Source organism: Crassostrea angulata, chromosome 4 (genome assembly GCF_025612915.1).
Source record: "Crassostrea angulata isolate pt1a10 chromosome 4, ASM2561291v2, whole genome shotgun sequence".
NCBI lineage: Eukaryota > Metazoa > Mollusca > Bivalvia > Ostreida > Ostreidae > Magallana > Magallana angulata.
Genome location: NC_069114.1, coordinates 31,855,563 through 31,880,979, shown reverse-complemented (window position 1 = coordinate 31,880,979; position 25,417 = coordinate 31,855,563). Strand labels below are relative to the sequence as shown.

The 25,417-nt window shown below is 33.0% G+C and overlaps 1 protein-coding gene and 1 pseudogene across 1 annotated transcript; both read left to right on the top strand.

The window, feature by feature from the left end:
* The first annotated feature begins 13,356 nt into the window (after positions 1-13,356).
* On the top strand, positions 13,357-16,571 carry LOC128182368 (uncharacterized). The gene is made up of 4 exons (XM_052850970.1): positions 13,357-13,689; positions 14,295-14,340; positions 14,462-14,527; positions 16,162-16,571. Exons 1-4 carry the CDS (start codon positions 13,357-13,359, stop codon positions 16,545-16,547), a joined length of 831 nt encoding a protein of 276 aa, XP_052706930.1. The 3' UTR covers positions 16,548-16,571.
* Positions 16,572-21,265: 4,694 nt separating this feature from the next.
* On the top strand, positions 21,266-25,233 carry LOC128182528 (uncharacterized; annotated as a pseudogene).
* The last annotated feature ends 184 nt before the right edge of the window (positions 25,234-25,417 follow it).

Genomic DNA, 25,417 nt, shown 5'->3' with positions numbered 1-25,417 from the left:
TCTTTCTTTTGTAAATTTGCTGCATTGGATAAATAATAAAATGTTCTTCATATTCAATTTTATTAAGTGTACAACTTTTGCATATTCTTTCTGTTCTAGGTGTGTTATTAAATCTGCCCGATTCAATAAAAAGTCTATGCGCCGATATCCGCAGTCTACAGATTGGCATTCTGTATTCAGGTCTTAATGTAGTTAAATACTTTTCCAGTCTGAAGTTAGTTTTCAAAAATAAATAAGTAACAAGTTTGCCATCTTTAAGTGAACATTAAAATCGGAAAAATAAGTTTTGACTAAAATCGTGACCATGCCCGTTTAAGATGACAACCATATACCCCGATGCAATACGTCAATGTCTTGTTATAACGGAAGGATTTTTATTTTCTAAGATATACCCCTTTTTTCACTTTAAGTTTATTTAAATATGAATTATAATTTCTGTCACTTTCTGTTAACTGCAGCAGTAAAATTACAATAATGTACAGACTATTTCACAAATAATAAAAAAATATACTGAAAAAACTTTAATCTACAAGGGGGTCATTATTCTACAGGGGTCACTTTTCTTCATGTGGAGTGTGCTCATTTTTATGAAAATGACACTTATTCTTCAGGCAAAGGGGTCATTTTTCTACATAGAATAATGACCGGGGGTCATTTTTCTCCGTAGAATAATGACCGGGGGGTCATTATTCTACGTCGAAAAATGACCCCCGGTCATTATTCTACGGGGGTCATTATTCTTCATTACACCGGTTTTCTTCCTCTCAGTTCCTGTATTCGTCTGAATTTGGGTTCCGGTGCTCGTCTTGAGTAGCCATCGTAAGGTACGTCGTGTTCATAACGATCGTGCGTTCTCTCTTGGATAGTTTCAAATGGACGCATGATTGGGCGAAATTCGTCGTTCCCGTGATTAATAGAACTTCTTGATGTCATTTGATATGACGAACTTGTTCTGGAATAATCATAGTTAGAGGTTCATCGTACGAATTCGGCATGGATGTGGTTCTGTACGGCTGGTATGCGTTGTGCGTATGTTCGTCCTCGTACATGGTATTGAAGCCAAAACGCACATTATTTTGGTCTGTCGATCGTTTGTCATCACTTGTTGGTTTTACTTGATTTTGTAACAAGTTCATTTGTGATTTCAAAGATTTTATTTCGTCGAGAATCACGCGCAAACTATTTTGCGCACATGGGTTTACACTGGTACTATCGCCTATTATGCTTTGGTCGTTATTGTTATTGACCCGTAAAAGAACTTCTCTACTTGGGGTACCATCGATAAATTGTCCTTGGTGAGGTTCTTCAATATGATCGTTTTCCTCCATAACTTCTTCTTCGTTCCTTGACATCGTCGTAATTGTAAAAGTGTTGCAGTTTTTAAACAGCTGATCCCACCGCTACCACATATGTAACGAACCGAGGGTAGGGGTAAATGCTTAAACTTAATTATGGGTCGCTGTTTAATTATTAACTTGCGTCAAGGTTCAAAAAGAATTAAATTTGGTCACAGTTTATAGAAATCGTTGATTCTTTTAAATTCAATTTGCCGAAACTAATATAAATACTCCGTATAAAGTTTTTACCATTTATTGCAACAAAAGAATGGTTCCATATAAAGACACGTATAATTATTATCACTATTATACAGTACGGTTGGTACAACGTTATTAACTCCAATAAGTATAGCGGCGAACCAATCCAGGACGTCCTAATACAAAAGTTGTATTAACTTACTAATAGCTAAAAGACTTGGTAATGTCAATACATACCACTGTCAAGCGAGTTGCTCTTCACCGTCAACTGAACTTTGCTTTCAAAACACCGTCTTTTTACGCCCTCACTTGTAATGTTGATGCTGAGACGTTGACAACGTCAACGTCATAAGCGTCAACTAACTTGGCGCATTTTATCTCATAATAATTATATGATTACGTTTTACCGACATAAAATACATGACATTTAACATTTATACATTACAATACAAAATAACCATTTATAAAGTTAAATAACATCAATTATTATCGTTCATTTCGATTGTGATTATTTAAGGAATGAATTCGAAGCGGTTTATAAAAAAGCGTAAACTGTTTCAAACCATTTTATATCGTATAAAACTAATAAATATTGAATTCATTGCTTATAATTTAATTTTTTTACACTTCATTGTAGATAAAAACGATCATTTAACCTTTAAAATGACGTAATATTGTACAAAATTCAAACGTAACGTCAGGCGTATGGATACGTTTTTGACGTTAGTCTTACTATTACGTAGGCAACATTCTTTATACGATGTAAAATGATTTTTTAGCCAATCAGAAAGCGCGTTACAACCAGAATTAAATTATTTTGTTATAAAGAGTTTAAGGTATCCGATGTACAATTGAGCCAGAGAGCTCGGGATTTTCCGGGATTAGCTCGGTAGATTACGGAGCTTGAAATAAATTTTCAAAAAGTCGCACTATTTTTGATCTGACATAATAAACGATAAAGAATAAACAATTGATGCATAAAGTCAATCAATTTTTTTTTTCTTAATTTTAGAACGAGTTATTATAACTTTTTCCCCATTACGCTGATTGTGACGTTGTAGCAGCTTTACGTCATTTGCCGTTGTATGACGTTATTTTTTCCCCCGGCGGTCTTGCAATAACGTGAAGAAAAAAATCATAAATAGAGTAAAAGTTGCAGTGCACAAGTCGCGTATTACGTCGAAAAATACTGAGTAGGTTATTATAATCATTGATTTCGTAGATATTGTGACTGTGCATAACTTGAATTGGGGTAGTCTGTTAATCGTATGGCCCTATTCAATTTGTTCAATTTTTTGTATGCCTAATTTCATTATACATACAGAGTGTTTCGGACCTAACATTTGTATAACGGCGTATTTGCTTCTAACTATTTTTAATAAGTACTATGCATACGGATTTCGTGGTTAAAATGCTTGTACACGTTTATTGTAATTATTGTGTTAAAACATCTCCTTGTTATTTTCCGTAAATCAAGTTAACAAGAGTCAAATAATGAAATTTCTAATCATTGATTTATTTTTTCATCGGGATTCCAAACAATTTTCTTCTCTCGCATTTCATATTACATGTATGTGCACGAACGGTACATTTTTTACTCTTTTTCAAAATCGCTGGATTTTATATAATTCAAATAATACTATTAGATACTGATTCCGACTGCTTTAAAGTCAATTCGTTTCATTTTGCTGTTTAAATAAAAGAGGCGCATCACCATCCAACGAAATCAAATACTCGAAATTTGATTGACAGGTTCAGCCAGATAGCCGATGTCCGATGCATGTTATATGTGGTATTTGTACACAATCTTATCATTTCACCATCTTTTTATATTTAGATTGGCTTATCATCGTTACCTATCATATCACATTTTTATAGTTTCTGACATTTTAATTGCAAAAATTATTTTTTCATTTGTCAGACTAACACTATTGAGTTGACCCCATATTGGCCTTGTATAAACAATTTCTAATAAAATTTGTGTATTACATGTAAGTAAGTGTAGAGACTTTTCATTTTTAAATGAGTTATAATAGGAAGGAAGGAAGGAGTATTTCTTTCTTAATGTATTTAATAATGCATCAAATACGATGTAGGCCATGACCTTATGGGACTGTTCTGACCCCATGAAACAGGAAAATACAAAATATATACTTCTAATGTCATTATGATACATCAAATGGTGTAAAATACATGACCCCCAGATGTTGTCTTTAACCCCCCCCCCCCCCCCTTATGAAATAGAAAATGATGATACATTGCATATTTTGTTAACTTTTGAAAACTAGAAATAATAAAGTATTTTTATCTTATTCATATGTAGTGTTTGGTCCATGTGGGTAATTCCTAGCCTAATGATGACACTGCTTTGTTAAGGAGACTTTTACAATTGCCCCAAATAGGCGAATACACATGCATATAACATTTTGTTTCTTAATCATAAAAATTGAATCAAGCAATTTCCAAAATGTTAATGTGCATTAGGAGAGAAAAAGCTATCAAGAAATTATTTAAAATTTGCTACTGTACACATGTAAGAATGTAAGAAGACTGAAACTTTAGAACCAGGTTTGATTGGTTTGGGGGGGGGGGGAATGGATGTGGCGTGTAAACATTTATAATTTGAATAATTTATTGTTATTAATTTGAACTTGTCATTGAATATTAGTTATTGATCCCAAGGAAGAAATAGGACTCCTGATCTTACATGTATCTCATGAGATCATTTGTCAATTATGCAAGGTGTAATGTAATTTTTTTTAAGATTACCATTTTTTACCAGTCTATAAAACTTTTTAGACCCCAAATTCCCAAATTATATTTGAGTTTGTTTGGGGGTGGGGGTTCCAAGTCATATATTTGACAATTTTTTAATGTAATTTAAAATAAGACTAAGCCATACTACAGTCATGAACATGAATTGAAGACCAAAACACAAACTAATATATGTATATATACATAGGAAGCATTACAAAACATAGATTATTGATCTATATCTGGGTTCCTAAATTGAATCATATATCATGAACATATATTATTGTTTCTTTGTTCAAGGCATTTCAGATGGTATGTAGTTCATGATCCCAAGTGCTCTTCCTGAAATTATCAAATATCATAAAAACCATTGAGATCCCCACCTTAATCCAAAGATATTATTCCTCCTTAGATCATTGCGCATCAGATCATTTTGGCATGTAAGTCATTAAGTCATGACCCTAAGAGGTCATTCTGACCCCCTTAGGATTAGAAATTGTCAATTATCTTTAAATTATTGATGTTTGATGATCCTATCTCTATTTAATCTTTATTCTTAAGTCTCCCGAATGAAATTTGGAATCTTATTGTTTTTGTTCGGTTCTTATTACATGTATTATTATTCTTCGTCTTCTTCTTTTTCTTCTTTCCCGCTCTGAACTTGGTTCTCAGAGATGGCTGAACAGAATTGTACAAAACTCTAGGATACGATAGGCCTGCATATCTAGTTGTGCACCCTGGTTTGATTTTTCTCATTTTGGGTTAGATAACCACTTTCTGGGGGGGGGGGGGGGTCAAAAGGGTCTAACATTGAACCTTGTAGGAAGAATCCTAGACTCTATTGTAAATGGTAACTTGAAAACGGACAAAGATAATAATATAGGGTTTTCATAATCATATATTGACTGTTACTGGCAATATAAACGGTTTATTAGATCTGACCCTTGGGGTCATCCCCACCCCCCAGGAATTGGAAATTATCATATATCTCAGAAACTGTTATAATCATGACCCCTAAACCATATTTATTCTTGTTTCTGATGTCAAGGGGCATCAAATGTTATGTCGGTCATGGGCCCTGTGGGTGGTCCTGACCACCCTCGAACAGCAAGTCCCTTAATATCTTCAAAACAGTTGAGATCCCCATCCTTTAACCACATATATTCTTGTTCTTTGCGTCAACGGGCATCAAACTGTATGTAGGTCTTGGGCCCCATGGGTGGTCGTGACCCACCTCGAATAGGAAGTGCACGAATATCTTGAAAACGGTTGAGATCCCCACCCCTTAACCATATATTTTCTTGATCCTTTAAGGGCATCAAACAGTATGTAGGTAATGGGCCTCAGGGTTAAATTTAATTTTTCAAAACCGTAATGCACATCTATAGAACAGTCCCTATCATTTCCCAAGATATGATGTGTCTATCCATTGAATCATTAGAAGAGTTCTAGGATCTATGTTTTTTTTTTTGAGTGTTGAACGTCATTTTTCTGCTACTATTTGACTCCCTGGTTGAAATTAAAATTTTTAAAACCTTACTGCACATCTATAGAACAGTCCCTATCATATCCCAAGATATGATGTGTCTATCCATTAAATCATAAGAGGAGTTCTTGAATATATGGGGTTTTTTTTAGTGATAAAAGTCAATTTTCTGCTACTATTTGACTCCCAGGTGAAATTTAAATTTTTAAAACCTTATTACACATCTATAGGACAGCCCCAATTATATCCCAAGAGATGATGCATTTTAACAGACCCGGATGATAGTGTTGAAAAATTGTGCAAGGTCTTCTGAGTGACTTCCAAATGGAGAAAAGATGTCAACATTTTCCATTATAAATCGTCCAAATGTGCTGCATGAATATTTTGGGATCGACAGACTATAGTCCCAATATACAATCGGAAAATCAAACCAGGCAACGTCTAGAGCTCTCTATTCGGATCATATGTATATAGCTGCTGGAATAAACAACTGCATGCTTTGTAATGCAAACGTAAACAAAATTGCATTGCTAAAAATACTAGTTTCACAAATTACTAGTTTCACAAATTACCGGGTATTTTAATGTTAACTGTATTTTAATTTTTAATGTCGTCAGTCCTACGGTTCGTTTCTTCCATCTCAATGATACTGTATCGTCTGTATGACAAAAGATCGTTTAGAACACGGAAAATTCAATTTTGATGTAAGTATATACATGTACATCATATTTGAAAATAATATAAAAATACTCAAAACACGCATAATTAACGCTTTCACTAACTGCGTACGTTACGCTAATATGCCAGCAATACCATATAAGAGAAATAAGTAAAAAGTTAAAGCTAATTTGCTCGTTTAATCATGTTAATGTTTCACAATTCGTATACATTTGATTTTTCCGTTTCGTCCTCAACTAAAGCCGAATGAATACAATGCTATAATTGATAGACATTCATATGAATATTAATAAGATAGCAACAAGTTGATAATCATTCATTAGATATAAATAAAAGATACAAAGTAAATCGTTTCTGGCCAGTCTATACCCTTTTTAAGCGATAAACGTGATGATATTTTCCATTCCGTTCCGTTTTCCGTAAATCATAAGAGGAGCTCTTGGATCTATGTTTTTTTTAGTGATAAATGTCAATTTTCTGCTACTATTTGACTCCCTGGATGGAATTTAAATTTTTAAAACCTTATTGCACATCTATAGGACAGCCCCAATTATATCCCAAGAGATGACGTAGCTACTCCAAAAGTTGTAAGAGGAGTTCTGGGAACCATATTTTTTTTTGCGAAAAAACGTCATTTTTTGTTGCCCATTGATCCCCTTACTAAAAAAAAAATTCTGGAACCTGATCACGCCTCAATATGACACCCCCAATCATTTTCTAGAAGATCATTTGGCTACTGCCAAAAAAAAGACGTTTTTGAAACCAGTTTTTTTTTTTGAGAAAAAAAAACGTCATTTTTCAGCCATTAAATGACCCCCAGGACAAAATTGAAAATTCCGAAACCTCATTGCGCATCTATAGGATACCCTAAAACATATTCCAAGAGATGATTTGTCTACTGTTGAAAATGTAGGAGGAGTTCGAGGAAGAAGGTTTTTTGTGAAAAAACGTCATTTTTTACCAATTATTTGACCCCCAGGACTAACAGAGAATTTTTGAAACCTTTTTACAAAACAACATGATACCCCAAATCAAACTCCAAGAGCTCAGTTTGCTGGTTTATAAGATGTAAGAGCAGTTTGAGAAAGTAAAACGTGACAGACGGACGGACGGACGGAACAGGGTAACAACAATATACCCGAACTTTCTTTAGAAAGTGCGGGTATAATGACAAAATACGCCATATCTATGTTGACATGCGAGATAATTATGCAGATGTACAACATGTTTATATCGACTTGCGACTTATTTATGTCAACATGAAAGTTAATTATGCTCACATGAGCGATATTACTGCTGACATGCGAGTTAATTGTGTCAACATGCGACTTATTTATGTTAAAATGTACGTGACTTATTTATGTCAACATGCGAGTTAATTATGTTAACATGCAAGATATTAAAGTCAACATGCAAGTTTTCCCGTATGGTGTTATGAATAACTTGCATGTGAACATAATAATCTCTCATGTTGACATAATTAATTTGCATGTTGACATAATTAAGTCGCATGTCGACATAATTATTTTGCACGTTGACATACATTTCCTGTATGTAAACATAATTATGTCGCATGTTGACATAAATATATTTCATTTTAGCATAATTAATTCGCATGTTCACATAAAAAAGTCGCATGTCAGCATTTAAAAAAGTCGCATGTTGTCATAATTTTGTTGCATCTTGCATCTATGATGTCAGATATGGGCGTTAATAAGTAATTTTACCCATATAAAAGTCAGGTTCTCGTAAAAGATTTGTAACTTGCATACTTACATAATTATCTTGCATGTTAACATAATCTTCTTGCATTTTAGCATAATTTATCTTGCATGCAGTGGGCAGAAATATGCCACCATAAGAGCCTATTACAATGGTATTATAATTTTACAATGTGCATAACCGTACAAGTCTTTGGACAAACCAAAATCTCTTGAAAACATTGCAATGAAACTCATTGTAAAAAAAAATGGATGAATTTTTTTTAATGAAATCATGTTTCAAACAAGATACTTTACAGAGCAATAAAACATTGTTGTTTATTGCGCCACCTATTTTGCCTATCTGTGTTACATATACATTCCGAACTTTTGTGTGTAATTTATATTTATTGGCACATCTAAGCTTAACATTTAGCAGTGACAAGATACATATGACACGCCAAATTCACTTAAATGAGATTTTCATAGTTTCAGAGTCGATAAATTAGGTTTAACGGTTGTAAAATATAGTTTACGGACAGAAAACTATAGTTAACGCCGTTAATCTATGTTTCACATCTGTAAACCTTAGTTAACGTGATCATTTATGTCAGAAGTGTAAAACTATAATTAACACTGAAAACAACAATTTGCGATTGCAAAAAATGATTGCGTGGACCCTGAGGTCCACGGAGATAATAAATAAGCGAGGTTGAACCGGATGCTATGGGGAAAATTCAGCCTGCGCATGAGCTAACCTGGTTCCTGTGCGTAATGGGTAGCTCAGGGAACCAGGCTAGCACACGTTGATCTTAATCGGGATCGGGATTCCGTGCCATATGCACCCATAAGTTGAAAGGCACTGTAATTGTAAAGTTGTCGGTAAACACTACAGAAACAAAGTATTCCTTTTAAAGAAATGATTGGCATGTGATATGAACTATCAGTATTATAAAATAAGTTAATGTTATGCCGAAACTACAACATGCATCAAATACAATGTAGCATGATAATTTGCAATGTTTTATTGTTTTCCGAATACATATGTAGTAAGTGAGACTAGAGAACTTCCCGATTAAATTTTTTAAGCATTTATAAAGTATGATTGAATAAATATGTCACTATATAAAAATTTAAGCCTCAAGACAAATGCATCAAATATGCAATTTTTAATTTACACAAAGCTGTCACTGCATAGTTAACAAAGTAGTGCGAATCGTAAAAAACGCGCAAATAGTAGAATTCAGCGAATGCCTGATACTATACACGCAAACTTCATTCATAGATAGATCATAATTATTTTAGAAGTATGAATCAGTCAGGACTATACATACATGCATACGTAATACAACGTACAAATTTAGTGGTTAAAAGCAGAGGGCTAGAGTCGGTGGAATCTCTGATAATCTTAAGGCTTTCACGTTTCGTTGGAAACACATGCAAATGGTCCACGTATTGTAGTCCTGTTTTAAAGGACAGCAACTTGTTTATCTCATAAATATAGTTTCACGAGGTGTCCAAGTAACTTAGTGGACAATGCAATCGCTTTTCACCGCTACGACCCGAGTTGAGATATTATATTATATATATTATATTATACAACCCCCATGATCGACAGTGGTTGTATGTAATAGGGTATGGCGGTCGACCGCTTGGACACGTGGGTTCTCTCCGGGTACTCCGGCTTCTTCCCACACTAATGACCCCCTCGCGCTAACATCCGTGCCAACGAGAGATATTAATTTAAGTTGTAGAACTTGCTTAACAATCGTTGTAAAATAAATAAAGTTCAGTTCAGTTCAGTTCACGATTGTAAAACTATGATTAACAACTCTAAACTGAACTTAACGAATGTAAATGATAGTTTACAGATGTGAATCTAAATTTATCAGCAAAATCAATCGTTAACGTTATTTGCAGACAGTTAAACTTAGATTATCATTCGTTTACTATAGTTTACAATTGTTAGATAAAGTTTTACAGTTGAAAACTATAGTAAATGGATCGTTAATTATAGTTTACGAATCGTTAACTATAGTTTACGAAGCGTAAACAATGGTTAACAATAAACTATTGTAAACTATAGTTTAGCGTCCGTTACCTATATTAACAGTCGATAAACCTAGTTGAATATCTATGAAACCTAATTTGATGCTGTTAATCTCTATTTCACATCTGTGAACCATAGTTAACGCGATCACCAATGTGTCAAAAGTGTAAAACTATATTTAGCACTAAAAACAACCATTTGCGATTGCAAAACATGATTTATCTCATAAATATAGTTTCACGATAACGTTAACGTTATTTGCAGACAGATAAACTTAGATTATCATTCGCTATCTGTTGTTTACAACCGTTAGATATAGTTTTACAGATGTAAACTATAGTTTACGATTGTTAACCATAGTTTACGAAACGAAGCTATTGTTATCAGTCGATAAACCTAATCTATCAAATGTAAAACTATGTTTAGCTCATTTTTGTTTATTTGGCGTGGCACAGATACCACGCACAAGCATGATCAGTTACAATAAATTAAATCTTAGAGTTATGTTTCTTTCTACAGCGACAGATAACCTGGATTTTCCAGAGAATTCAAAACTTTATCAAAATTGGACGTGCATTTGGTTAAATCAATCACCTTAATAAATATGAAAAAAATATATTACTTTATTGTAGAATTTAATTTATACCATTATTCGACGCTTTAACATTTAAAAAGAGAGGACAAACTTCATGTAAGCATATTTAGTTCAAGAAGAACCGGAAAGAGTTTTATCTTTCATGTCAAACATTCTTTTAAACAGTAAACTAGACGAACTTAAATTTTTGACATGTAGTGAAACTTTTTACATTTCAAAAAATTGTGAAAAACTTTGCTCTCATTAATTCAGTGATTCTAGCTTCAGGCTTTATTATGTATAACAAGTAATGGACGTTCAATATAAATTTATTGTTATCCTTAAGGTGCCTTGGTCAATCAAAATGCAAGTTTAATTTTTACGTTTGATCTAGAAAATTTTCGATTCTCCCTGTATGTTTATTCTGTAGAAATGATAATGAAATCGTGAAGCATATTTCCGTTCATCTTTGCGAGCGAACGGTTTACGCTCTACTCTGCACCTTTTGAAGAGGAGCAGAGTGGATCGTAAACTCTTGGCAAGTGAAGATGACTTCCGTTGAATATCATGGTTTCAAAGATGAGTTTGTAAAGATGGGAATATTGAAAAATAATTTTAACATTCTTTTTTAACCTTGATTTACAGTCACTTTTATTTGGTAAATATAAATTCACAAAAAGGTTTTTTATGGTCAACAATTCATTTTATGAATAAGATGCAAATATAATAAGTACTTATTATGACCTATTTAGATATACAGTAAATATTACAACATATACTATAGATATCTTGTAGATATTCATCACATCTCTTCATGTCTAAGGTATTAAAATGTGTCAAATGTTAAAGACCAACGCTAAAAGAGTTTAATCTCATTCCTTATTTAAAAATTTAATTAGAATATGTAGATTTTCTAATAGGTACCATATTACTTCCAAAGGGAAAGGTGGTGATCTGATAATTCCTGAAGAGAAAAAAAAACTACCTGTCCGAATTAAATTCTGGGGGAAGAACTTTATCCCATTATCACAATAGATTATTTATAAAGGTAAATATCTCAATAGTCATGCAAGACACCCGTAAAGGAAAAGTGTTTTTTTTTTTAAGTATTGGATTAAAACATCAAAAATACATTGATGTAGATTCAGAAAAGTGTTCAAAAATGCCACCCCGACATAACTGTCCTACACAATGTTTTAGGTGTAACACAAATGTAGTGAGTATGTTCTAATGCTAATAACGGAGATAAGAACTGAAATGACGAATGCATATTTACACGCCGTGTTCATGATCAGCTTATATATTGGACAATACAAACACCACACGATCATGGTCAGCCAGGCTGCACATATATACCTGTCGGGGTGCCATTATATGAATAGTGCCTGTTTGGGAGGGTAAGAGTTGAAATTGACACCCCGAGAAAACCATTGTCAACCGACGCGAAGCGAAGGTTGATAAATGTATTCGAGGGGTGTCAATTTCAACAATTACCCTCCCAAACAGGCACTATTTATTTTATTATACTGAATGTCTTTTTTTTTTATATGAAAACTTTACTGTTTTTATATACGAATGACGTGATTTCTATGGCAAACCGTACGCGCATAATTTATGCGCATGTAACAATTCGTTGTGTTACCCGTTGCCAAGTGTGTTGCTTACGCTTAAGGTAATAGAACGGATTATCAACTGCGTCTTAACCAATCAGAATTCAGTATTAAACATGAAAGTATTATAATGTATTTTAATTGTATTCTGCTTAGTCCTGCTGTTGAAAAATACTTCGACCACACTCGTATCCCTTCGAAACATTGATCACCTGTTCATAATTACAGTATGATTACAGAACATACGAACATGCCTGTCAGGACCAGATTGTTCCAAATCTAGATCCTGAATCGGAATGATCGTAGCAGATTGAGATTCAATCATCCATTCTATCAAATCGCTAATACTTATGATCGTACCTAAAACATATAACATTTTACCAAATTGAATGATAAACGTCCAGCAAATCGCATTCAAAAGGTATTAATTTATATAACCTTGTATTCAAAATTAACAGTTCAAAGAAGTTATGCCATCAGCAACGAACATACAATAATGGAAGTCGCAATGGACTGTGCGAGAGTTTGAACATTAATAACGGGTTACGGTGGTCGATGACGATACATCACGCCACAGTCCGATAAAGCAACCTATTCATTTGATAAATAAGGGTCGAAAATCATGCTTGCAGTCAACAGTGCATGTATGAAAGAAAAAGTCCTACCAATAAATAGTTATTCATTTTCTGTATCTAATTTTCCATCTCATGTTTAAAAATCTAGAACCTTCAGATACATGTGATAAGATTGGTTCTTAGAAACCATACATGATAAAGGTATATCCTAGCATCAATATATGGGCTTACCTATTCATGAGTGAGCGAACCTCAAGTTTAAATCGTTATTCAGTCGACGATGAAGACTGCAAAAACACTCTCTTTGTATTTCTGCAAAGACTGAACACTTTAAGACATAAGTAGGAGGAATCTAGTCACATTCAGACATAAGGTATAACATACTTTTGGGAAAATGGCAACTGATGCGGGGAGTCCATTGACAGCGCAAGAGCCTGATACGAGAAGTCCAACACCAAAAAAATTCTACGTCTCGCTTGCTGCAAATGTGGTCCTATTAAGTGGGGTATTATGTTTGTCGGTTCTTTACATTGTCTGGCTGAATAATGTCTACAAGGATGACCCCCAAGCCTGCAGATCAGCGCATCCTCCCCCCGAGGACTCGTTCTACTCCTGTTCACCGTGCGAGCCCATGGTCAAGACCGATGATGCAGACACAATGAGGTTATTCATGAAAAGTTCCTCCATGGTGTGCTGTAAACGGATAAGTCCTGTTGTTAAGATAGAGGTGAGTATAACTGAAGTAATGATTGAATAGAGGAACAACTGTTTAAGCTTTTATTATATACATAAAATAAGAGTAGATAGATTTAGTAAACAAGGAAGCCGATTTTAAGATTTAACAACAAACAGATTACATTTCACCACACAAAGTTAATTGCATTCACCACAGTAATTTAACGCAAAGCTACATGTTTCTGTATCAAACATTAACCCTTACAAAGTTTCAGTATAAAATAATTCTATGTGATCCATTATTTAAAATGAAATACTAGTAGAATGCTATTTTTACACAAACATATGCGTTATTTCTGATATATTCCATATTCTTAATTTATAATCACCAAAGCATTGCACGCCGACTGAGGAGTCATTAATAAAACAAAACGACGCAGACAGCATATTAGTAAATATCATCGCGTTAATTATAAAGATTGACTTCAGATTGTAAAAAATGCAAATAATTTTATAACCAAAAATACCCTGGTATTTATACAAAAGGACACGTGTTTTTCGTTTCATTTCAGAATAAGCTGATATACGTTTTGGTTGTTCTTTCATTTGTTAAAGTTTTTATGTTTAATTTATCAAGTCATTTTTTTTTCGCTTCAGATGCCAATCATAAGTCAAATTAGTGAGAAGTGCCAGTCCAATAAAAGTATGTAAACAATATATTGACATGTAAAAGAAAGAGCATTATATTAATAAAATTATGATTCTATTTGTCTGGAAAATGATCAATTTTGATACAGATTTGATGCATTTCATTTAACATTCAGCCGGTAAAGAGGGTACAGTTGGAGCACTGTTATACATTAACCATAACCAGACGCTTCATACTTCAGGTATGTAAATAGCATTATTTTTCAAATATTCAACATAAATTCAGAGGACTTGGTGGTGATGACCATTTTTGGACCATAGTAATATCTTTAAAAGAAAAGTTTTGTATAACACTATATAAAACTAGATACGATCTCGTTACAAGTAACGAGCATGTCTTCCGTGCGATTTCATTTTTAGATGATACCATTAAAATCGCAACAATTTCAGAACTAACCCTCCCTTAACCCACACATTCAATTTCAGATAATAGAAAAAAATCCCTTATTACGTCTTCAATTAGTGTGGGTTTCATTTTTTAAAGAAAGATATTGTAACAATAAAAAACTTTGCTCCTATAATGCATTACAAAATCTTTATCATTTTCAAGTGTTTTGTAATACACTTAACGAGTTTTTGAAAAAACTTCTGATTTTCATCCACTTTTGTTATACATGTTTCAACAAATTATCAACTGATAAAAAGATACAGATCATAACATGGAATTTTAATTCCAAATTAGAACCCAATTTTCGTGCGTAGGCGAGATCCAAGAAATGGTGTCACTGGCTTAAAACAACTAAATAGTGCACAACTTCAAACTATAGTCTACCTAACCTGAAAATTTCATTGTTACATATTTGATAGATTTTTTAGCTCTGCACAAAATAGGTCGTAAAAATTTACAAAATCGGCCGTAAATCGGAAGTGAATACAGAAAACAAATTATAAGTGTATTAAAGTTACAATAAGTCTAATCGTCTGTGAGAAAATGGTTAAAATCGGTTGAATTAATAGTTTTTGAAAATTGTGTGCACAAAATTTGGGGGGAAATAATTTTAAAAAAACTGTACGAAAACAATGTCTTCCGTCGGAAACAGAAGACCTTAAGGTCAGACGACACGTTCCTCGAGAATCTTTTTTGTATCTCCTCGTAATAAAGAGTTCCAACAAAAATTTTTAATTTTATAATTCCTTAAAAAATGATCAAAATATACTTGTATTTGGTTATATGCCTAGATGGTCGAGTGGTTAGAACCGTGGCCGCTCACTGCCAGAAGCGTAGAGGTTCTAGAGGTCGTGAGTTCAAAGCCCCGCCCCGCCCGAGATACAGTTCTATTTTAGAGAATTTAGCTGTGGTGTAGATGTATTTATTTTCATATCAGCAATTCAAGTGTATTTTCAAGAAGATTATATAGGAAATTGCATATTCTAGTATTTCGCAGAAATGCCTGGTAAGGTACCCTAATTTTTTGCAAGAAAGCTTGTCAAAGTAGTTGTAAACCATTAACAAATTCCTGGGAAAAGTTATCTAAAATTGAGGAACGTGTCGTCTGACCTTAATAAAAACAGTACGAAAACAATAAGGCCTTCTGTTTGAAACGGAAAACCTTAGATATCCTAATTTTGATTTAAAATTTTTAAATTTTTCTTTTCTAAATGACAGTTTATAGATAAATGGATTGTATAGACAATTTAAAAAAGATCTCATGATTTATTTGTTGAGCACCCATCCTCCATAAGAAGTTACAATGGCTATATTTGTGTATATTAAATGACACAATATACAATAAGGGTAGATTTTTGTTGTATTGTTTGTTGCAATTTGAATATTATTATAACTTTAGGTGAAAACAATTTAGTCCTTTTTGTTCAGGATTGCATTGGATGTTGAATAGTAGCAACACATATATGAAAGGAGGAGTGTGGTATGAAGAACTCCATCGGTACGGTCGACTCACCGTTCCTAGTGACGGGGTGTATGCAGTCTACAGCTACATACAGTTCGATTCCTACACTGTACACTTGAATAGTACACTAGACCACCCAAAGCCGGAAATGCACGTGATGTACAAAAATGGCAATCAACTTATTCAACTGAACAAGTTTATGTTGAGACAACACAGTTACATCACCAGTCACGTGGGACCAATTCTGGTAGAGTTGAAAGCCAGGGATTCGATCCATGTTGCTGTGGGTTCAATGGGCACGTATATCCACAACAATCCTAAATCCAGCGTGTTCGGGTTATATAAGTTATAAATAACGATATTAGAGGAATAACAATTTCTTCATAATAGAGTGCTGTATGTTAGCAATTTAATAGTAATGGATACTGTATAACCGGTAATATTCGCGATGATCTTATTTTTATTTTCTATCATTTTCTATAACTAACTTTTTAAATCGCAAAAAATGACTTACGCAAACTACAAATGATACAGATTTTCCCCATTATCGCAAATATTGTGACACGCGAAAAAAAACCCCGGATATAGGGTATATAGTGTTAGACTACACATTGACAATTTTGCTGACAACTTTTATTATTAAAACCACGAACCAATAAAGTAGATATTCATTATTATTATACTTTCATGATAAAAACTGAAATCTGATTGGCTTAGACGCAGTTGATAATCCGTTCTATCACCCTCAGCGTTAGCAACGCACTTGGCAACGGGTAACACAACGAATTGTTACATCGCATAAATTATGCGCGTACGGTTCGCCGTAGAATTCATGTCATTTTTATATAAAAGCAGTAAAATTTTCTCTAAAATTAAGACATTCAGTATAATAAAATAATAAGTGCCTGTTTGGGAGTGTAAGTATTGAAATTGACAACCCTCGAAAACCATTGTCAACCTCCACTTCGCGTCGGTTGACAATGGCTTTCTCGGGGTCAATTTCAACAGTTACCCTCCCAAACAGGCACTATTTATATAATGTAATCAATTTTCTAATGAGTTAAGTTTAAAGGAACTTTATATGTAATTTTAATTCATAGAGCTGCTAGGTCCGATTGTTTACATTATATTCTATAAATGCTGTAAAACTATAGTTTATTTTCATATTTGTACATTGATAAGCTAAACTGGGTTTTGTAGTGGAAATCATTGTCATGACACGATGTATATCTAAATCAATGTCTATGGACATCTATTATTCAAAGACTTCTATTCATCTTGATCTAAAATAATCAAAAATGGAATTGAATAAAAAATCTCTTAACATCATTGTGGCTTTCAGAAGAAAATATGTTTTTATGCAGTCTTTGAATAGCCTTGAGCCCCCTCCACATCCATCTAAGTGTACAATCAGAAAAAGGTAAGCCTTATGAAAACAATTACACGCATAAAGGAAAAAACAAGAATGCTAAGGTTGCGGAGAATTTTTCAAACCGGATGTCATTAGAACGTTTTAGGAAAATTAAAAAAGCTGGAATGTCATTTATTTTTTTTTTTCCTTTAAAAAATTTGTTTCAATACAATTTATGCAAAATTTTAATGATATAATTGTATCTTTATTTTTCAAAAAATAAGAATATCCCTTGAGATTGACTTTAAAGGTAAACATGCAGATATAAATAGGATGTAACCACTTTTAAACGTACTAACCACTTCTTAACGTACTCTCAAGAATTTTAATCACATTGGGTTTTCATAGTTATTTAGTTGGTGTTATGTGTAAATCCTTTCTCAGATTGAAATTAATGAGAACATGTCTCGCACTACTAAACAGACATTCCATTTAGGTTAATATTTGACAAACCAATTGCGTTCAATCTCCATCTTCAGAGACAATTAACAAATGTTAATTCATTTTGAAATATTAATTCATTTGAAAAATGTAAATCCATTTTAAAAGTACATGAAATTTATATTTTATATATACTTTTATTATCTCAATTTGTATTGTTTTATTATTCATATAGTCGATGTTATTATGCATGTACATGTAAAAGTAAAAAACATAGCAACTTAGACTATTGTAAACGTCTATCAAAATATGAATAACAAGACGAGGAGGCAAGGAAATAAAATTTAAAAATGTTATTCATGCAATGAGGTTGTTAGTATTTTTAATCTTTTAGGCAATTTGCTATATGACTTTTTTTTAACTATTTCACCTTTAATTATAAATATACTTTTTATAGCCTGAAGACGGTTCACTGTATTAAAACATTTTATTTGAATTTAAGTCAATTAAAACACACAAAAAGAAATTGAATTTTGTATTGTTTTTGTTTTATTTTTTTTTTAATAGATCTTATCCAGATTTCAATTGGCTTAAAGTTTGTTATATTACTTTAATAAATTAAGATATTAAGATAAATATAACTTCTTTGATTTAGAGTATTAATTCAGTTTTTTTCAAAAATGCTTCTACTTGTCCAAAGTAGACCAGAATTCCTTACGCAATCTTGATCTGACAAGTGAACGTTAATCGAAAAATCATCGTATATGAAATAATACATTAAGGAAATTCAGAACTGAATTGTGCATTGAAACAAAATAGAAATAAAATTTTCATAAGTCTACAAAATCAAAATTTTCCTTTTAACAAATTATTGAAACACATTTTTACTTTTACAGCAAATTTACCGAAAAACAGAATAAGGAAATCCAGAATATGATTGTGATATCATTTTATTTTATATTGAGTGAACAAAATGTTATTTTAATTTTTTTTTTAAATGTCAACTGATAATGCTGATAATTCAATCAATACAATCTATCACGGAGTAGGCCCAAATATCATGTGACATTATGTGATCAATTAGGTTTTAGAATACCAAGGCCTCCGTCCCTGCAAGTTTTCTTGCGCGAATCCCCTTTTATCCAAAATTGCATAATATTGCCTATTTAACTTCTATACATGTACTTCTTATGCATCATGCTACTTTTTATAATCAAGTAGTTTCCTGCTGATTTGGGGGAACTATTTTAAGGTGTAGTGAGCCACCTTAAAGGCATTCACAGCACTTAACACTCCATTCAAATGAAAACCTTACCCAACAAGACAACCTAAGTATACATGAGTTTTAAAAAAAACCCACACAAAACACGAATTAACACTTTAGGTATTTGTTATTTTTTATGCTCTATAGAAAGATGCAATATCATCTGTAATCTTTTAACACACTTGGTAGTCTCACATTAAAGTGGAAATTTTTTTAGGTAAAGATAGAATTAAATTTGCATTATTAAGCCGGATGCAATTTCGTATCTCAATATCTAAGACCATACAATAAAATCTATTTAGTATAGTTCTGATTTGTACACAAATGAAAATCATCGGCATTCTTTGAATTTGAATTTTACTTCTCAGAAACCCGTTCAATTCTTTCCTTTTGGACTTTTGATTTTGAACACTGTTTGTTATCACCACGTCATGCAATATACAAAAGAAACCGACAAATGTTTATCTATTTCAATTGTCCTGTTATTAAAATATAGACTAAGCTAGACTAACTTATAGTTCTGATTTGAAATAGGACTCATTTTACATTGTGAAAGGTGTATGGTCTCTTTTAATGTTATTTAGAGAACAAAGATTCAGACTGAATAAATAAACAGCGATAAAGTACCTTGATTAATCACTATGTAATATTAACGATTTTCACGTTTGAATTAAAAAATTTGATTAGGATTCTCATCGAGCTCTGTGCTCATTTCGAAGAAAAGGTAAGAAACCCTGGAAAAAATATGTGATCCGAATTTAAAGATGAAAAATATTTTGTCAATTTCCCCACTGAATGAGATTGTTTTTACTTGCATTATTTTTAGTTTAGAAATATCTATTGATTTAAACTAAATGTATTTGTGTACAGATGTTTTTATGTGTAATATGGAGTGTCATTTACAAATATTTCACGGATGAGGGGTAATTTGAAAGTGAACGATTTGGGGGAAAGCTTTGATTTGACAATTTTTAATTGAAAGTTCTCGCATTGATTAAACATATGTTTTCCACTTATCCGAAAATTTCTGTAAATTTAGCATATCGGTAGAAGCTTGGGTAAAACAAACACCACTCGATCATGAGCAGCCAGGCTGCAAATCAACTTGTCATGGTACAAGTGTACACCAAATTGCAGTTGTTGAAAAATACAGCAATATCAGTCGTATCCGTATAAAGCTAAAGGTCGTAAGTACAAGTATATAATAAAACTTGAACGTGTCTGCAAGGACCACTTCAGCATAAAGGTAGATCAAGTGTTCGTACAAGACCAAGTTCAATCGTGAGCTCGATTAGGCGATACTATCAAACCAGAGTGCAATTCAATTTTTTTTTTCTCAGATCGTCTGATCAAATTGCCAAAACAAGCAATATTATTCAATCCTATCGAATTGTTTGACTTTGTATCCAATCATTGGGGGCCCCAAAACGAAGTGAAAACGCAGTGGTGGGGGCGGGTACCAGACTACTTAGATCTATACAATTTTTAGAATTGTTTCGATAACTAATACATATTAGTAGTTGAAATCTATCTTTAAATATTACACAACATGATTCATATGGGGTTTCTCGAAATTCTTGTCGGATAAGTCTAAAAATTCATATTATAAAAAAGTGCGTAACTCAAATACAAACTAGAAACTAATTGCCATGCAAAATAAATTGATTTTAAAATAAATGATAATCGATAAAATCATCTCCCGTCAGTACTTCAGTACTTTGATTAAAACTTGGAAACTTTAATACATGTAATAAATTGGTACGTATACACCATGCACGATAAAACTACATCCTAGCATCCACATATGGACTCAACTATTCAAGAGGAAAAAAAACACAGGTTTAAATCTTTATTCAGTTGACGATGAAAACCGCAAGACATATTTCATAGATTGAATAGGACAAACTATCCGTAGTTAAGATATATCATTTCTTTCACTTTAAACTTGTAAAAAGGTATCTATTTATATATTTAGCTATAAGGTATAACATACTTTTGGTAAGAGGAAAATGATATGGCCATACCACAAGAAATCAATGAATGTGATAACGAATCGACGGAGAGATTAAATTGTCTAGACAACAACGATGAAAACGGTGATGTTTAGAGGGGTGATAACGAAAATCAAAACCATGAAGCTGTTGAAGGGTGTGTACTAAAAAAGTTCTACTACGTTTCGTTTGTAGTGAATGGGATCTTTTTAGGTTTGGTATTATGTTTTTTGGTTCTTTACCTTGTCCGGGGGAATGACGACTACATGGATGACCTTCAATCTTCGAAATCAGCGCACCCTCCCACCGAGGACTCGTTCTACTCCTGTTCACCGTGCGAGCCCATGGTCAGGACCGATGATGCCGACACAATGAGGTTATTCATGAGAAGTTCCTCCATGTTGTGCTGTAAACTGATAAGTCCTGTTGTCAAAGTAGAGGTGAGTAGAGTCTAGTTGGTGAATGATTTTTGAGCAAGGAATAACCGGTTAAGTAATTAGTAGATGCATAAGGTAAGAGTAGAAATATTTAGTAAGTAAATAAGGAAGCAGATTAAATGTCAAACAACCAACAGGTTACTTTTCATCACAAAAAGTTAGATTCACTCACCACACAAATGTAGAGATACATGTACATCTTTACGCAACAAATATTTATCCTCACAGTAAATAACAATTCTTAACATCTATTGTTTGAAAATAAATAGAGTACCTTTTTTCTTTTCTGCCAATCATATTTTTTTTTATTTCTAAAATAAAATCTGCAAGTAAATTACTTGCCCAAATACTGTTGAATGATGGCTCAGTTTTCGTGGTATTCATGGGTAGCCCCCCCCCCCCCCCCCCGAATTTTAATCCCCAACGAAAACAAATTCATATAGAGTTATCTTTGTTACTGAAACAGTAACCGACGCATCCACGAAATTACATCCCCTCGAATGAACAAAATACTCACAATCCACGAAAATTGACCCCCACGAATATAAATGATTCCCCAGTAACTAACCCGAAAAATATGTGTCATCAGTGTTTTACGATAGGTCGTCTACAAAGTCATATATATTCCTGATTCATAAATTCTTGATTTTTTTCTCATCATCAAAGCATTGCTCGCCGACTGAGGGGTAAAAAAGATCCAGACAAAATATATATTAAGATCACTGTGTTTCGTAAAAATTGATTCTATAGAAAACAATTCGAATATTTTCTCATTACAAAAAATGGTACAAATATACCTATACAAAGGAAGCCGTGTTTTATTTGGGGGGGGGGGGGTGAGGGTTTTTTTAATAGTGTTTTTTTTTTGGTTTTTTTTTTGTTTTTTTTTTTTTACAAGATTTATTAACAAAGACAAAGACAGCAGAAAAAGATACAAAGGATACAAGTACACATATCTCACAATGTGATAGCTTGTCTCTTAAGAAAAATAACATAATGTAGGCCTATATATTATGCATATAACTCTTTACAAATGTACCTGTATACTACTTGAGAAAGGAAGTTAGTGAGAATAAGATGAAAGAAAAGTGATTGTGTGCGAGTTGGGGGGGGGGGGGGGGTAGTACATTATATAACCTATTGAATCTGATAAATATAGCTAGTATATCATAATAATAAGTCACATATTTTTTGCCAGTGCCTTCCAAGGCCCTGGCAGTTTTTTAAGGAGGCTTTTTTGGTGTTTGTTTATTTGTTCCACCATGATATAAAAAAGTGGAAAAGAATACTGCACCCCCACATTGTGTTGATAGAGAAAGAAGTCGTGAATACAGGATGCACATACGGGTTAACCAAAAAACATGATTTAGATATCAACTTTGCACAGAGAAGATAAACTAAAAATCAGTATGGATCTTATATTTAAGAGAATAATGTGTATGTAATAAAAAGATTAATTTGGGGGGGGGGGGTTGTTTTTGTTTTTTGTTTTGTTTTGTTGTTGTTGTTGTTTTGTCTCGATTCCGATTTGAAAAGGCTGAGCTTTTCATTTGGAATGCTTATTACATTATCTTCATGTTGAACGTTACAGTTCTGTATAAAAAGTTTTTGTGCTTACTTTAAAAGTAAATTGTTTCACTTCAGATTACAATCACAAGTCAAATAAGCGAGAAGTGTCAATCCAACAAAAGTATGTGAATTAAAATATTGACAAGTAAAAAATGCTTTATAAAATAATATAATTATTTAAATTTCTGTTTGCCGAAAAAAACTTTGAAACAGTTTTGTATTATAAAGTTATATAAGCATCTCATATAATATTTAGCCAGTAAAGAGGGCACCGTTGGAGTACTGTTATACATTAACCATAATCGAACATTTTAGACTTCAGGTATGTATATAGCATTATCTTTCAAAATTTCAACAGTTATTGTTTCAGAGGTCTAGATGGTTGTGGCCATTTTTAGACTATTTTAATCTCCGGAGAAAGAGTTCTGTATAAAGATATATAAGAATATTCAAATTTAGATCCGAAGTATTTGGATTTCACTTTACTTAATGACGGTTTATTATTAAATGGACCGTATTGACAATTTAGGAAAGATCTGATGGTTAATTTGTTGAGAACCCAACCTTATTAGGAAATGGAAGGGTAGACAATTACAATGGCCACATAGGTTTGTGATTTATGAACATGTAAATCAAATGGGACAAAGTACAATAAACTTGGTTTTTTGTATCAATGCTACATTGTTTTGGTACATGTATAATGTTAATACAAGTTGCTGTCCTTTAAAAAAGGACTACAATACGTGGACCATTTGCATGTGTTTCCAACGAAAACGTGAAAGCCTTAAGAATATTAGAGATTCCAGCGACTCTAGCCCTCTGCTTTTAACCACTGAATTTGTACGTTGTATTACGTATACATGTATGTACAGCCCTGACTTTTTATCTCAGAATTGAAAGGTTCATACTTCTAAAATAATTATGATCTCTCTATGAATGAAGTTTGCATGTATATTATCAGGCATTCGGTGAATTCTACTATTTGCGCACACAGTACGATTCGCACTACTTTATTAACTACATGTAATAACTATGCATTGACAGCTTTGTGTAAATTAAAAATTTCATATTTTGATGCATTTTTCTTGAGATTTAAACTTTTATACAGTGACATAATTATTCAATCATACTTAAATGTTTAAAAAAATTTAATCGGGAAGTTCTCTAGCCTCGCTTACTATAAAAGTAAAGTTAAGTTACATGTGTATTCGGAAAACAACAAAACATTGCAAATTATGCTATTTGATGCATGTTGTAGATTCGGCATAACATTAACTTATTTCATAATACTGATAGTTCATATCACATGCCAATCATTTCTTTAAAAGGAATACTTTGTTTCTGTAGTGTTTACCGACAACTTTACAATTACAGCGCCTTTGAACTTATGTGGGCATATGCACGGAATCCCAATCTCGATTCAGATAAACGTGCACTAGCCCGGTTCCCTGAGCTACCCATTACGCACAGGAACCAGGCTAACTCATGCGCAGGCCTAATTTTCCCCATAGCATCCGGTTTAACCTCGCTTATATATTTTCTGCGTGGACCTCAGGGTCCACGCAATAACTTTATGAAAACAAAGTCCATTTTGATTAGGACTGCATTGGATGTTGGGCAGTAGCAACACCTATATGAAAGGAGGAGTGTGGTATGAGGAACTCCATCGGTACGGTCGACTCACCGTTCCTAGTGACGGGGTGTATGCAGTCTACAGCTACATACAGTTCGATTCCTACACTGTACAAGTGAATAGTATATTAGACCGTCCAAAGCAGGAAATACACGTGTTGTACAAAAATGACTTTCAACTGATTCAATTGAACAAGTTCATGATAAGATAACACAGCTTCATGACCAGTCATGTGGGACCAATTTTGGTGGAGTTGAAGGCCAGAGATTCGATCCATGTTGCTGTGGGTTCAATGGGTGGGTTTATCCACAACAATCCTCAATCCAGCGTGTTTGGGTTGTACAAGTTGTGAATCGGGGGTATAATATAATTCCTAATTGAAATAGTGAGGTACTTAAGCAGTTTGATTAATAGTGATGGACAGGTGTTGTTAAATAAGAAGTAGATAGTTTTAACTGACGATTTGTTTTTATTTTTAAACTATGAACCAATAAAATTTATGTTCATTGATATAATCAATTTAATTTCTAATGAGT